The following is a 16,031-nucleotide window of genomic DNA, read 5'->3' as shown; positions in this document are numbered from 1 at the left end:
AGGACCTCTAACATAGGACTTAGCATGTCTACCTGCCAAGACCCAAAGTCAAATGAGGTGGGAGAAGTGGAGTCTGGGGAGTAGAGGGCTTGGGAAGTGAAAGCAAGTGCAGAACAAATGAAACACCACCTCTGGCAGATCTTGAGGTGCAGCTTGTTGTTCCTAATAAGGCAGATAAACTGTCAAACCTTTCGCTAGGGTCAGCTACAGGTCCAGAGGGGCTGAGGGCTACCTCCTGCCCCTCTTTGCCTTCCTTGGGTCTTACAAGACTCATCAGAAGCAAAGGAGCTCGGGGACAGCACTCAGGTACCTGAGTTCAAGCCCCACAACCAACAAAGAAAATTTTTAAAAAAGAAGAGGAAGGAAAGCTCTGGGAACTGGGACCCTGCCCAGCCTTGTGAGAGGCCATGGGGTTCCTGGTCTTGCCCTAAAGTGAGGCTGCCCCTAATGGCTGCTCACGGTATTGCAACATGACTGCCACTCCTGGGGAAGTAGACTTGGCCCTGGTCCTCAGGGCTTATCCCAGACCTGAGAAGAGATCTGAAGTAGTGTTGGCCGCTTCTTCCCGTCTACAGCTCATGCTCCCTGATGGCATCACTGTGGAGGTGATTGTGGTCAACCAGGTCAATGCTGGACATCTGTTTGTACAGCAGCACACACACCCCACCTTCCACGCCTTGCGCAGTCTAGACCAGCAGATGTACCTCTGCTACTCTCAGCCTGGGATCCCCACCTTGCCCACCCCAGTGGAAAGTAAGTGCTGTCCTGGAGTATGGGCGGGTAGTGGAGGTGTGTCTGGGTTGTGGCCAACTAAGGAGGTGAGTCTGGGCATTATTTTGCTCTCAGTCTTGACCTAGGTGGAAGCTGGTCTGGGATCCCTTATGGGCCAGCATCCTTGAGTTCCTGCACTGTCATGGAGTCCTGTTGGGTTGAGTTTCCTGGCTCAATAAAGCTAGTTCTTCTGTTGACTGAAAGCAATGGAATTGGAGTAGAGTCTTGACTCATGAGTTCAAATCCAAGCCCTTCCCAATGCCCCTTAACAGGTGGCATTTAGGCTTATGCACCAGGGTGTAGAGTTGACTTGTGCTCTATGTGCAATATGTAAAGTACTCCATATATTTTTTTTAAATAATGAAAGACCCTAAGCCCAACAAACCCATGTAGTAGACTCGGTACTCTCTGCGTGGCAAGCAAGGAATCCAAGCCTCTGGAATCAGGTGACTTGCACAGGTAGCACCTGAGCAGGAGCTGGGACCCAAACCAACTTTTGTCACTGTTGTTGCTTTTGTCCTTGGGGAGTGAACGTCAGAACATTTCTCCAATCCCCTAAAGACTACAAACATGAGTTCCTCAGATGGGGAAAAGCTTTGAGGCTGTGTGAATTTTTTTTTCCTCCTCCATGAGGAATAGTAGAGATTTTTGCTCTCATCAGATCCTCAACTTTGCAGTAAAAAACCCAAACCAGAGGACAGGCTCTCTTAATGGTCAGGACTCAGTGGGGTCAGCCCTGTGTCCCTCTTCTGGGTGGCCCTCACACCATAATTTTACCTGCCCTTGCTGCTCCAGGAAGAGACGGGTGGCCCTTGGAGTGCAACCTTTTTGGCTTTCTGGGCTACCTGTTCCTCCTAGGGTGAGGATATGGGCGTGCACTTCCGGCCAGGCCCCTATTTGAGCTGAGCAGACTGTAGGTGTTAGGCTACCAAACTCTGCTACTTTTGGAGAGTGTTGATTCTTTCAGAGACTTCACCTTAAGGGCCAGGCAGGCCTGTGCTTTGTGTCCTCACTTTTGTATTTTATTTGGCCTGTTAGAGTTACCGCCCTCCTAGGCCTTGGTGCATTGCAGAGTAATGGATCTAGGTTGTGAATACCTTTTGGTGTGGCTAGCTCTGAGGATTGCCATCTGCTAGGCTGGATTTCCTGTGGCCAACTTTCCCAGGTTTCATCTCGTATTGCTCTGGTCTCCTGCCTGTGGAGGTTGTGGGCCTCTGAAAATAATTTGGAGAGACGGTGCCAGTGATGAGGGAGAGCCCCGGTGCCCTGCCAGGGCCAGGGGGGGTCCACATGCCCTCTTCCTGCCTTGCAGTAACAGTCATCTGCGCTGCCCCTGGTGTGGACGGGGCCTGGTGGCGAGCTCAGGTGGTTGCCTCCTACGAGGAGACCAATGAGGTGGAGATTCGCTACGTGGACTACGGTGGATATAAAAGGGTGAAAGTAGACGTGCTCCGGCAAATCAGGTGAGTGGAGCCTCCCTGTGTGGTGTGTAGTGTGTGGCGTCCGTGCTGTCAGGCCTGGTGGTGGTGTCCCCGTGATGAGCAACAGGTAGATGTGCATCCCGGCTGGTGGTGGAGTCAGTCCTGTCGGTCTCTTTCTTCCTCTCTAGGTCGGATTTTGTGACCTTGCCATTCCAAGGAGCAGAGGTCCTTCTGGACAGTGTGATGCCCCTGTCAGGTAACCCATGTGGCCTCTGGTGGGGCGGGCACTTGGTGACCGTGGTCTTCCCAACAGCCCTATTCGCACCTAGGACTTGGTGTGCTACTATCAGTCTCTGGTGAAGTAGGCCTTGGGCTGAGGCTTGAGAACTTGCATTTCTCACAAGTTCCCAGGTAAAGCCGGTGCTGCTGTGCTGTGGGCTGCCCTTGGGGGTTGGACCTCCAGCAGGCACTTGCAGAGCATAGTCCAGACCAGAGAGGGTAGGCGTGAGGCCAGCTGCACTGCTCAGCCAGGTCACAGCTCCTTAGGGCAGAGTTAGGGCCATGCCAGCCCTCACCCTGTCTTCCATAAATGTGTTGATAGAAGAGGGCTGGCATTATCAGCCTCTGTTTTCCTTTCTGGGAAATGGGGGTGGCACCTGTGGAGAATAGGTGGCTAGCGAGCAGCCGCTTGGCTGTAAGTGGGCATCTGCTGTCTGTCACCTTCCTAAGCGCTCCCAGGCTTTTCTCCTTTAGATCAGATTCTTGCTAGGCTAAAGCAATTCATATGAGACATAAACACTGGTTTGCTGGAGTCATGGCAGACATTCCATGGGGGAAAGTTCTTTGTTCTGTTTTCCTTCCTTGCTCCTTCCCAACCTTCTGTCCATTTGTCTGTCTAAACAATTTGTCCAGAGCCTCTGAATGCTTCTTTATCTCCCTCTCTCCCTCCCTCCCTCCCTCCCTCCTTCCCTCCTTCCCTCCTTCCCTCCCTCCCTTCCTTCCTTCCTTCCTTCCTTCCTTCCTTCCTTCCTTCCTTCCTTCCTTCCTTCCTTCCTTCATGTGTCAGTCCTGGGGCTTGAACTCAAGGCCTGGGCACTGTTCCTGACCTCTTTTGCTCAAGGCTAGCACTCTACTCTTTGAGCCATAGCTCCACTTCTGGTTTTCTGAAGGTTAATTGGAGATAAGAGTCATGGATCTTCCTGCCTGGGCCAGCTTTGAACTGCGATCCTCAGATCTCAGCCTCCTGAGTAGCTAGGATTACTTGCAAATGTGTCTTCCTTGATCAGACTTTTCCCCTACCTTCGCAAACTCGAGCCTCCCATGCTTATCACTCCCTGCCAGGGCCACGTTATTGAGTGCTACTGTTAGTAATCCAGCCCAGCTTAATGGTCCTTGATACCCTGCCCTGTCTCAGTGACTGGCCTATTGGGCTCACTGCCTGGATTTGAATTCCACTGCTCCACTCTGGGAGTTGTTGGCCTTTAGTGATTGGTCTATGCCAACCTGTGCCTGTAAAGCAGGCACAGCACCTGTCCTCCAGGGTGTTGATTTGTACAGCATAGTTGATCCTAAAACAGGTGAGAGTGAGGCTAGGGTGGGGTTGCCATGGAAGGCAGTTTCTGTCCTTGGTTTTCCATCCTGGTGGAGAGATCAGAGCAGCATGCATCAGAGACTGTGCATATCTACTTGTTGTAGGGACACCTAAGGCCTCTCTGACCCACATAGCTCTCCCAAGTGCAGTTTTCCCATCTGGCGCATCCAAAGCAGCTTACTTGTAATACAGTGCACGTTATGTATGTGACAGGTAAACCTTGCCCTGGTGAACATCTAAATACTGCTTTTCCTTCTTCTAAAGATGACGACCATTTTTCACCTGAAGCAGACGCAGCTATGAGCGAGATGACAGGAAACACAGCGCTGCTTGCCCAGGTATGTGATTAGGAGTGGGTGAGCTGGACACAGGGTCAGCGGAGCTTCGTGTCTCATTCGGTTAAGGATCTGGCTTCTTGGGACTTGACTTTTTTTTTTTTTTTTGGTAGGTCGTGGGGCTTGAACTCCGGGCCTGGGCCTGTCCCTCAGCATTTCAGCCCAAGGGTAGTACTCTACCACTTGAGCCACAGCACCACTTCTGGTCTTTATTGGAGATGAGAGTCTCACAGGCTTTCCTGCCCAGGCTGGCTTTGAACTGTGATCCTTAGATCTCAGCTTCTTGAGTAGCTAGGATTACAGGGTGAGCCACCAGTGCCTGGATTGGTCTTGACTTGTGTTATTTATACTAGGATTTAACTCAGCCCCATACTTTCTAGACAGTGCTCTACTATTTGTGCCACGTGCCTAGATCTTTCTGCATTAGGTTTGTTGTTGTTGTTGTTGTTGTTTTTAAAGATAGCTCTCCTGCTTTTTTTTGTTGGGGCTGGCATCAGACCATCGTCTTCCTACCTATGCACCTGCCTGGGGTGCATAGCTGGGGTTACAGGCATGACCTACCATACCTGGCTTGTTTGTAGAAATGGGAATCTTGTTAACTTTTTGCCTAAGATGGCCTTGAACTTTGATGTTTGATCTCAGCTCTCTGGATAACTGGCATTACAGGCTGAATAACTGGCATAGGCGTGAGCAACTGCCTGTAGGTCTTAGAGTGATTAGCAGGCTTGAAAAAAGAAATACATAAATCAGGCATGACCCACACCTGTCATCCCATCATTTAGGAGGCTGAGGCAGGAGGGTCCTGACTCTGAGGCCAGTCTGGGGTAAATCATGAGATGCTGTCTCCGAAAAAGAAGCTACATGGCGTAGTTTTTTAAAACCGTGCTTTCCACATCCCCTACCCTAGGTGACAAGTTACAGTCCAACTGGCCTGCCCCTGATCCAGCTGTGGAGCGTGGTTGGAGATGAAGTGAGTCTGCCCTTTTCTGTCTGCGCTGCTCACCAGCAGGGCTAGGTTGTCTGCAGGCCAGTCCTGGCATTGCTTCCCCTCACTAATCATGGGCCTGGCTCTACACCGGGCCTGCAGGCGACACTGAGTGCCACGACACGGGGTAGCAGTGTCAGCCAGGGGGTGGCAGCCAGGACTGTCCAGCCCATAGTTGCACTCAGGTCGGGATGGGGAACCTGGCTGTGCACCTTCCAGCACCTTCTGTCAGTTTGGTTTTCCTGTCATCCTTGTAGTATCAAAGCCTAGGTTTTTGTGTATTAAAACATCACTGCTCATGCCGAATAGCACCTGGACACTTAAGTAGGAGTCCTGGTTGCAGTCAGGCTGCACATGTATATATTTACCTGTTGCCTGATAGGTGCCGAGGGGCGGGGGAGGGAGGAGCTGTGTTGGCTTGGGGGATGGTCCCAAGGTGCCAGGAGCAAAGTTCCTAATGAAACTTTTGGTTTTCTAGGTGGTGTTGATAAACCGGTCGCTGGTGGAGCGAGGCCTTGCACAGTGGGTCGATAGCTACTACGCCAACCTTTGACCCTAGCCCCCAAAGCCACTTCTTGAGTCTTTTTTTGCACTGTTGGAATTTGGCTTGGCCCTCAAGACAAAAGATTTAACATCAGAGTAACAACAAACATTGTCTTTGCGGATCCTCTTTGCCCCCCTGTTCTGTATTCTGTTGAAGACGCGGCTCCTTCCAGAGGAGCCGTGGGTTCTCAGAGCCCTAGACTGGTGTTTCGCAAGCCAACTGCTTTCTCCTCAGCTCTAAACTGTTTCAAAGGAAGTGAAGGGAAGCATCTCCGCCGGGTCGCCTGCGCTCCTCGGTGCCCTCCTTCCACACCCGCACACACTGCAGGCCAGACAGGGCAGGCCTGTGACTCGCCTGGGAGGGTTTCTTTTGCTTCCGTCTTCCTTCAAGGAGCCAGACATGAACTGAATGGTATGGATCCCCTGTGCAGCTCACACAAATGAAGTGGTGGCACTTAGCCCGTTTTTACATATTTCCTCTAGGTCTGTAGGAACCCAGACTTTTTAATGCAGATGTAAATACAGAGCAGTGGTCACACCCGGCCCTGCTCAGGGGCGGGGAACGATAATCTTGCCAAGCCTGGTTGTAATTTGTAACCATTTTCTATTTGTGCAAATTCTGTAAATACATGTTTAAAAAAATGTAATATTTTGTATAAGACACACTGGAGAACAAAGGGAACGCGAGGTTTTCCACGCCACACACTTGGCTGGTAAGTGGAAGCTAATCGTGGAGTGGGACGCGCTGCCAGCTCCCGCAGCCGGGCCCACGGCTTCCTGCCTACCACAGGGGGACTTGGGGACATGGGGACATGGGGTCTGGGTGGGACGGGCTATCAATTGGGGAGTTTTTGCTGTACACATTTGTTTAAAAAAAAAATAACTCATTGAATTACCTTACGGTGGTATCGTTTGATTCTTTTTTAGACTGGCTTCAGCATTGTGCAATTTAAGGATAAGTAACTTAAGTAACTTGAACTTCTATAAATCTTGAATTGTATTAACTGTAGCTTTGAGTCCATTTTTCTTCCCGTGGTGTACAAGATGGGAAGTCGGGGAATAAAGAGGGGGGTTGTATGTGATTGACTGGGGGGGGGGAGCCGACTGTGCTTTCTAGGATCACACGAAAGGAGACCCCAGGTTTGGGTGTGCACACGTGTGTGCTCACGTGCGCATGAGTGTGCAACAGTACTGGGGCTTGAACTGAAGGCTCTATCCCTTAACTTTTTTTTTTTTTTGGTCGGTTGTGGGGCTTGAACTCTGGGCCTGGGCGCTGTCCCTCAGCTCTTCAGCTCAAGGCGAGCGCTCTGCCACTTGAACTACTGCGCCACTTCTGGTTTTCTGGTGGTTAATTGGAGATAACAGTCTCACGGACTTTACTGCCTGGGCTAGCTTTGAATTGTAATCCTCAGATCTCAGCCTCCTGAGTAGCTAGGATTACAGGGGTGAGCTACTGGTGCCCAACTCCCTAAGTTTTTGGGTTTTTTTTCTTTATGCTGAAGGTTAGTGCTCTAACTCTTGAGCCGCACCTCCTCTTCCAGCTTTTTGCTGGTTAATTGAAATCGAGTCCCTCCTATTTATCTGCCTTCGAACCATAATCCTCAGATCTCAGCCTCCTAAATTGCTAGGATTAAGGCATGAGCCATCAGTGCCCAGCAGCCAAGTTCATTGAAGACATTTTTTTTTTTTTGGTCCGGTTGTGGGGCCTGAACTCTGGGCCTGGGCGCTGTCCCTCAGCTTGAGGAATCGAATCCAGGGCCTCATGAATGCAAGGCAAGCACTCTACCACTGAGCCAGCTTCCCAGCCCATTAAAGACATTTGAGTCAGGATCTTTGGCCTTGCTTCTCTCCTTTCCTACCAGGTGGCAGCTGAGCTCCTCACAGCCTGACTTGAGTGTAGGGCAGTAGCCTCAAAGCCAGCTGTGCAGTCTTGGTGTCCTGGCAGACACATGGGGTTGTTGAGTTTGCTGTGGTGAGAAGTGCACTGTGAAGTAAGAAGCAAAGTCGCCTGAATGCCTCCCCTCTCAGGCAGCCCTTCCCTGCAGAGACAAAGCAGACATGAAAAGATTTGTTTCATCTAATGAGACAGGATCTCCACTTGGTGTAGCCCAGGCTGCTTTGAACTCAGGATCCTCCTGCAGCAGATACCTTAAGTAGTAGGATTGCAGGTGTGCACTACTACACCTGATAATCCCAGGGCTTTTGAGTAAGGCAGTGGGTATTTCAGGCTGTTTGTATGAATGTGGTAGAGACTAACGGGACAGGCCGATCTTGTACCGTCCAATTCAGAGCCACAGCCACCTGCGGCTCTGAGCTCCTGAGACATAGTCTGGACAGGTAGCTAGAAGTGTCAAGTGCACACTAGGTTTAAGTGGCATAGAATGAAAAGTTACATAAACAGTTATGAGGTTTAGCTCAGTGGAAGAGCACTTGCCTAGCAAGTGGAAGGCCCTGAGTTTGGTCCTCAGCTCAGAGAAAAAAGGTTCTAGTTCAGAACTTGAAATAGAATTTTCTTTTTTTTTTTTAAAAAAGCTGAGTGCTGATGGCTCACACTTGTAAATCAGGAGGCTGAATGCTGAGGATCGTGGTCCAAAGCCAGCCAGTCCAGGCAGGAAAGTTTGGGAGACAATTATCAATTAAAACTGGACGTGATGCTGTGGCTCAAAGTGGTAGAGCACTAACCTTGAGCAAAAGAGCTCAAGGACAGAGCCTAGGTCCTGAGTTCAAGCCCCAAAACTGACCCCTCCCCGCCCCCCAAAAAAAATAAACTAGTAGTTTTTTGGTTTTTTTTTTTTTTTGGTCGGTCATGGGGCTTGAACTCTGGACCTGGGCGCTGTCCCTCAGCTCTTCAGCTCAAGGCTAGCTCTCTACCACTTGAGCCACAGCGCCACTTCCAAACTAGTAGTTTTTAATGTCTGTTATATGCTGAAATTATATTGGGTTAACTATCACTAAAATTAACCTCCTCTACTGAAATTAACTTTCCCTATGTCTTGTGACCTTTTATTATGGTTCTAGCACTGATCTTACAAGCAGACTCAAATTATTCCCTCCCCCCCCCCCTTTTTTTTTTTTTTACCAGTAGTGAGGCTTGAACTCAGGGCCTTGTGTTCATTGGATCCTTGCTTCAAACTGTGATCCTCCAGATCGCAGCATCCTGCATATCTGGGCTTATAGGTAGGAGCCACCACTGCCTGACAGACCCAGGTTCACTTTCCTGCCCAGGTCCTTTATGATACTGTCAATAGACTTAGTTTTTCTTCTAGGTCAGCAGATTAGAGACATTTGCCCTTTGGCCCGGAGGCTACAAGCATCTCCTTTGTTCATGTTTTCAAAAATTTAATTTTTCACTTAAAATCAATCTCTCCTGTTTCAAATCTTTCCTTTGAGTAGCACAACTGGAGCATATGGAGCAACACGAGATGACTTCATGCTGCATAATAGAATTACTCCTAGAGCTGGGAGCTGTGGACTGGCACCTGTAGTAGTCCCTGCTACAAGGCAAGTTGGAGGTAGGAGGATCGTCATCCAAGGCCACCCAGGCAAAAGTACTAGACCCCATCTGGAAACTAAAAGCAAAAGGACTGGAGTATGGCCAAAGTGGCCCAGCACTTGCCTAGCCAGCACAGGGTCCTAAGTAAGTCCCCAGTACTACCAAGAAGAGAGGTGGTCTGCCTGGTCTGGAATGCACCTCTGTTCCAGCTGCAGACTGGTATGGGGCCAGCTGCTCCTTTGTGGAGGCCCTGCCCCCCCAGTTGTCTTGAGGGCTGAATATTACCTTTCAGTGGCCATGGCCCCCAGCACACAGCTGGCCTTCTCACGACTGACCCAGTGATGGTTCGGAGCAACATCAGTTCTCTTCTGATGGCACTGTCAGCAAGTGGCATAATCACGCAGTATAACAAGAGTTCTAGAACCCAGCTCCCACTAGGGCAGCCCCAAACTGTCCCATGGCTAGTGCTGACCATTCCCTCCTCATCCCATCCTGGGTGGATGCCCGATCCCCCGGCTTATCCAGGAGTTTCCGGGTCATACATAAGAAGCTATCCCCTGTATGGCCTACTGGTCATTCAAAGGTGTCCAAAATGAATTGGCCCAGAGGACTTGTAAACATCAAAAGCAGTAAAATTTCTAGCAAGATGGAGTCACCTTTGCAGAACTCTGGGAAATGTATCAAAGCCCACAGCCATCCTGAGAAACATTTCTTTCCCTTCCCCATCCTCAGGATGAGTTTCCCTCCTAAATTCGGAACAGGGCCTTCCCTGAAGGATGAGATCTGAGCCGGCAACACCTCTCCACCTCCAGTCACCGAATTCTGCATGTGCCACCTTAGGGCCTTGTCTCTGTTCCCTTGTGCATCTCAGACAAGCCCTTTTGGTAAATGGTCATGACTGCTCCAACCTCCATCTCCGTCTCCCACCCCTCCTCCTGTGGCAGGATGTTCCATTCTCCACTTAAGATTCTTCCACACCCTAGTCTTTTTTCTTGTCTTGTCTTTTTTTTTTTTTTTTTTTTTTGCCAGTCCTGGGGCTTGAACTCGGCCTGAAAACTGTCCCTGAGCTGCTTTTGCTTGACTAGCACTCTACCACTTGAGCCACAGTGCTACTTCTGGCTTTTTCTGTTTATGTGATACTGAGGAATCGAACCCAGGGTTTTATGCATGCCAGGCAAACACTACCACTAAGCCACATGCCCAGCTTAACACCCCAGTCTTCACAGCCGTCCTTGGAGCTGTCCTGGGTGCTGCTCCACTCCTGGAGATGCTGCAGCCAGCAGCGCTGCAGCTCACAGCCAGCATGCCCATGGTGGCCAACGGCAGCAGGGCACCTGGGAGGGTGAGGTCCAGACTGCGTGAAGCTGTGATAACAGCTCTGGGAGGTGAGGAGCAACCAAGAGCTGGTCTTGGGGACAGCGTTGCTTTTTTTTTTTTTTTTTTTACCACTTGTTAACCACACAAGGTAAGACCGAGGACAGGAGGGAACTTGGATCCCCTCCTCTTCAGTATGTAAATCTCCTCTCTCTCTCTCTCTCTCTCTCTCTCTCTCTCTCTCTCTCTCCTCTTCCTCTTCCTCTTCCTCTTCCTCTTCCTCTTCCTCTTCCTCTTCCTCTTCCTCTTCCTCTTCTTCTTCTTCTTCTTCTTCTTCTTCTTCTTCTTCTTCTTCTTCTTCTTCTTCTTCTTCTTCTTCTTCTTCTTCTTCTTCTTCTTCTTCTTTCATCACAACCGTCCTACCTTGACCTACAAACAGGGTTGGTGGGAGGCGAGTGGTATAAGGCATGTAAGGCATGTAAGCACCTGACCTTGAATGCACTTGGGGCATGATGCCTTCATGCGCAGATGTGCCAGTGGGCATGCCACACTCTGTACTTCACTGTCCGGTATGGTAGTCCTGGGCTGCCTGAGACCATAGATTGCGTGGTATAGTGCCTGTCTCGTATTTGTGATTACCTGGATTCAAAATGCAAAAAAGAAGAGACAAGAATGCTTACAAAATTCTCTTGAACAAGCTGGATGCTTTATGGCTCATGCCTGTAATACCAGCTACTCAGGAGGCTGATATTTGAGGATTGAAGCCAGCTGAGCAGAAATTTCCATAACCCAGCAAAAAGTCGAAAGCGGAGGTGTGGTTCAAGCATTAGAGCAGCAAGCCTTGAGTGGAAAATGCCACATGAGCCCAAGGCTCAGAGTTCAAGCCCCAGTACAGGCACTTAAATCTTGAACATCCACGTGCCGGTGGCTCACGCCTGTAATCCTAACTACTCAGGAGGCTGAGATCTGTGGGTCACAGTTTGAAGGCAGCCCAGGTAGAAAAGTCCCCATAAGTGTCTTCCCCAGTTACTGAAAATGGAGCTGGTGCTCAAAGTGGTAGAGCACTAGCCTGGAGCAGAAGTGCTTAGGGACAGTGCCCAGTTCAATCCTCACAACTGCAGGGGTTGGGGGGTGGGGAGTTGAACAGTAGGTTACATAAAATGTCTTTTTTCTTTGTATTTTGATGGTATTGGAGTTTAAACTTGGGGCCTCGTGGCAGGCAGTCTACCACTTGAGCCACTCTACCAGCCCTGTTTTCTGTTATTTTTCAGGTAGGGTCTTCATGCTGCACCAGCTTGGGCTTTGAACCTTCTTTCCTTTGTCCTCGAAATGACAGACACCAATATGCTAAGCCATTGGTTGAGATCAGGTCTTGAATTGTTCTGCCCCTGCTAGCCTTGACGCTTGATCTCCGTCTCCTCCTCCCAAAGAGCTAGGATTATAGATGTGAACCATTACTCCTGGCCTTAGTCCCATTCTTTTTTTGTTTCATTCTTTGTTCCTTTTCCTTTTCTTTTTTGGTGTTGGTTGGTGTCCTGGTTGCAGGCCCTGAACTTTTTTGCTCAAGGCTGGTGCTCTGCCACTTGAACCACAGCTCCACTTCCGCCTTTTTCTGCTCAGGATGGCTTTGAACCAAGATCCTTAGGTCTCTCTCAGCTTCTTGAGTACCTAGGATTATAGACATGAGCTACCGATGACTGGTCCTAGTGCCATTCTTAAGAATTTAAGGTTCAGTGGGCCTGGGCTAGGAGCTGGCCACTTGCAGTGTTTGAAGGGTGAGACCTACATTGATCCTCTACCTGAACAAAAGCATGGCTGCTCACACCTGTAATCCTAGCTACTAGAGGAGGAGCTTGACAGTCCAAGGCCAGTCCTAGACAAAAATACGAGATGTCATCCAAAAAGTTAAGCAGAAAGGTCTGGGGAGATGGCAAGACTTGCTACATGACAAATGCAAAGACCCCGGTCCCTCTCAGCATTGTGGCCCTCCCTCTAGAGCAAGAGCTTAAGCAGAGATGATCAAAGTGAAGGTGGTGTGTGCCAGCCCTGAAGGGGGCATGGAGGCAAGGACACACTACCGATTGTGGCCGTGGTTAAGGGCCACTAGATGGCGCCACAGTACAGGCTAAGTCTCCCTACCTGAGTACCCAGTTCTCCCAAGCGTGTGGCCTCTTCATTAGAACTTACTAGAAATGCAGAGTCAGACTTTACTCGGGACCTGCCGAATCAGAAACTGTTGCAGTATGCCATGCAGGTGGCTTTGGCACACTTTGTTTTTTGTTTTTTTGGTTGTTGTGGGGGCCTGGGCGCTGTCCCTCAGCTCTTCAGCTCAAGGCTACCACTCTACCACTTGAGCCACGGCGCCACTTCCAGCTTTTTTCTTTTTTTTTCTTTTTTGTCCGGTGTGGGGCCTGAACTCTGGGCCTGGGCGCTGTCCCTCAGCTCTTCAGCTCAAGGCTAGTGCTCTACCACTTGAGCCACAGCGCCACTTCCGGCTTTTTTCTTTTTTTGCTTATGTGGTGCTGAGGAATCAAACCCAGGGCCTCAAGCATGCAAGGCAAGCACTCTACCACTGTGCCACCTTCCCAGCCCCACTTCCAGCTTTTTTCTGCTTATGTGATGCTGAGGAATCGAATCCAGGGCCTCATGCATGCAAGGCAAGCGCTCTACCACTGAGTCAACTTCCCAGCCCCTTGGTGCACACTTTTGAGAGTGGCTGCCCCCGGAGAAACCTGGGGAAGACAAGCAGGAGCTAGAGTGCGTCCTGGGGCAGGGAAAATCTGAGTGAGGACAGACAAGGGACAAGAGTGCAGGAATCATTACTTCCAAAGGACTCTTCTAAAATAGGCAGCAGTTCCCGGCCTAGAAACTGGGTGGCAATCTTGTGTTTTGCAGATCCAGTGATGTCAGTTAATGGAGGGAAAAGTGGGGGGAGGACTGAAGGGGTTCCCACTTTGGGTGATGGCTCTTGGAACAGGAGCTTGAGACACAGGCTGGCTGAGTCCCAAGGGAACCCTGGGTCAGCCGAAGTCCCTGGTGGTTGAGAGCAGGCGGTTCTGAAATTCCACCCGCCCGCCGCTGCATTGATGGGCTGAATTCGTGCTACCCTCCTAAGACAATTTGGGTAAGTGGCTGCTCAGAAATCAAAAAGAAGCTTGAGACTAGATGGAAGAAAAAAATCACTAGTGAATTAAAACCTTATTTTTATCATTTCAATCCCATCTATGCCCTAAGGGGATTCTAGTGCCAGAATTAATTTTTTTTTTTTGACACCAAACTTGCTTTGTGGGTAGCTGCTGAGGCTTCAAAGGGGGCAGTGTATCATACAAATCGTCCTCCCCCTCCCCCGCCTCCTGCCCCAGCTCTAACGTGTACAGTTTAGTTTGATTCATCTTTGATGTCACAAACAAAATGGGAAAGTTAGTTCTTTAAAAATGAGCATGGCTGGCTGAATAAATAAATAATCTGCTCTTGGCTGGAACCTACCAGTGCCTGCTTAACTGCTCATTGATTCTTTAATTCTCTGCACTTTAACATCCACGGAAATTAAGAGTCCACAGACCATGGAGATGTCTTTTGTTAAACACATAAAGGGAAATGGGGTTTTTAGAAGGTGTAGTTCTGGGCCTTTGACCTAGCCTGCAAAGACTGGAAGCCACATTGTCCAAGGATGAAAGCCAGGTGCTCCAGATAGATTTTTTTTTTTTTTTTTCCTGTGCCAGACCTGGGGCTTGGACTCGGGGCTTTGACTAATCCTGAGCTTTTTGCACTCAAGCCTAGGGCTTTACTGTTTGAGCCACGGCTCCACTTTCTGCTTTTTGGTTGCGAATTGGAGATAGTCTCATGGGCTTTCCTGCCTGGGCTGGCTTCAACCCTGGATCCTCCTGACGCACGAGCCACCAGCATCCAGCTCTGGATAGATTTTTTTTTTTTTGGTCGGTCGTGGGGCTTGAACTCTGGGCCTGGGCATTGTCCCTTAGCTCTTCAGCTCAAGGCAAGCGCTCTACCACTTGAGCTACAGCGCCACTTCCGGTTTTCTGGTGGTTTTATTGGAGATAGGAGTCTCACGGTCTCTCCTGCCTGGGCTGGCTTTGAACCGCGATCCTCAGATCTCAACCTCCTGAGTAGCTAGGATTACAGGCATGAGCCACCAGCGCCCGGCTCTGGATAGATTCTTAAGGTACCATCCCCTCGATTATCTAGTCATGAGTATGTATGGCATGTCCACCCGCCTGAGCAGTCTGGTGTGACCGAGTAGCAGGGACCCTGGTTGTCCTGTCTGGTGTCATAACCTCCCCTGGAGGAGTCCCCGGAGCCCAGGTTGAGATCCTTGCAGAGCAGACCCACGAATGGAAGGACCCCATTCTAGCATTCTTGACTGGATCCAGGGACCACCTGTTCTTCCCTAAACAGAATCTCCCCATGTCCCAAAAAGGTCCTCTGGAGCCGTCCTTTCCAGCTGAAGAAAGTTCCATTCCCTCATCTGGGCCTCTGCACAAGCTACCTCCTCTCCCCTTCTCCCTGGCTGACAATACTCTGGCCTCAGAGCATGCCCGGCGTCATCCTGCTGCCCATCAGCCACTAGCCTGGTGAAGCCTTTGCCACCGTGGCCTGAGCATTCTGTAACTCCAGCCTGTGACCCAGCACCCAGGTGTCACGGGCCCTGGGCACGTTTGGGTGAATAAATAAGCCGTGTGCACACTGATTGTGCATACTGATCGCCCACAGCTACTCTGCATTGACTCAGGATAGTGAACTGCCTCACGGGGCATTCTGTGACTTCCTGTCTGGTATGCATCTCACATCTCCGTCTGGAAGCTCCTTTCTATCTGCTGACATCCCACTTTGCTTTCCCCTAAGGATGTACTCAGGACTCCTACCAGTGGGTCTGTCCTTTTTTTTTTTTTTTACCTGGGACTGATGGGGGCAGGTGGCCTTTAGCCAGGTGGTGCCATGTTAGTTGCTGTTATATCCAGGCCTGGCAGAATAGGTTGTGAGGGGGATAAGGAGAAAAAGCCAGGTCCTTTGGGCCTAAGTCCTCTGATCACATTTCTATATTATTAGGACTGAAACCTGTGCTGGAAAACTGGCTATGCCAGTTAGGAGCTGTGGGATCTTGGAGAAGTTCCTTCACTTCTTAAGGCCTCTGCCTGCCCATTTAGAGACAGGGTCACAACAGCCCATCTCCCAGGACCCAAACACGAAGCCCCTGCTCACCAGGAGGCCCTCCATAGCATGTTTTGCTTGCTTTGCTTTTGCTTTGTGACAGGGTCTCACTGTAGTGAAGACTGTCCTTGAACTCATGATCTTTCTGCTTCAGTCTCTGGAGGAGCTGTGATTTCAGCTGTGAACCACTATGCCTGGTCTTTTCTTTCTGTCAGACATGGGGCTTGAGCTCAAGGCCTGGGCACTGTCCCTGAGCTTTATCCACTAAGCCTAGCACTCTACCACTTGAGCCACAGTTCCACTTGCGGTTTTCTGATAGCTAATTGGAGATAAGACTATTCTGTATGAGCTGGCTTTGAACCACCATCCTCAGAGCTCAGCCTCCTGAGTAGCTAGGATGACAGGCGTGAGC

The 16,031-nt window shown here is 50.0% G+C and overlaps 1 protein-coding gene across 2 annotated transcripts in view; it reads left to right on the top strand.

The window, feature by feature from the left end:
- Akap1 (A-kinase anchoring protein 1) overlaps positions 1-6,655 on the top strand; it is a 34,405-nt gene extending 27,750 nt beyond the window's left edge. For both annotated transcript variants that reach the window (XM_069993236.1, XM_069993235.1), the window contains exons 6-11: positions 576-753; positions 2,084-2,234; positions 2,381-2,448; positions 4,048-4,121; positions 5,026-5,088; positions 5,582-6,655. In XM_069993236.1, coding sequence (XP_069849337.1) covers positions 576-753; positions 2,084-2,234; positions 2,381-2,448; positions 4,048-4,121; positions 5,026-5,088; positions 5,582-5,656 — 609 coding nt within the window. In that variant the 3' untranslated portion in view covers positions 5,657-6,655. The remainder of the gene's footprint in view (positions 1-575; positions 754-2,083; positions 2,235-2,380; positions 2,449-4,047; positions 4,122-5,025; positions 5,089-5,581) is intronic.
- Positions 6,656-16,031: the final 9,376 nt, after the last annotated feature.

The sequence above is a fragment of the Dipodomys merriami genome, unplaced genomic scaffold (assembly GCF_024711535.1).
Source record: "Dipodomys merriami isolate MVZ:Mamm:240054 unplaced genomic scaffold, mDipMer1.0.p SCAF_42, whole genome shotgun sequence".
NCBI classification, from domain to species: Eukaryota; Metazoa; Chordata; class Mammalia; order Rodentia; family Heteromyidae; genus Dipodomys; species Dipodomys merriami.
Note: the sequence above shows the minus strand (reverse complement) of the source record. Positions and strands in the feature narration are given on the sequence as shown.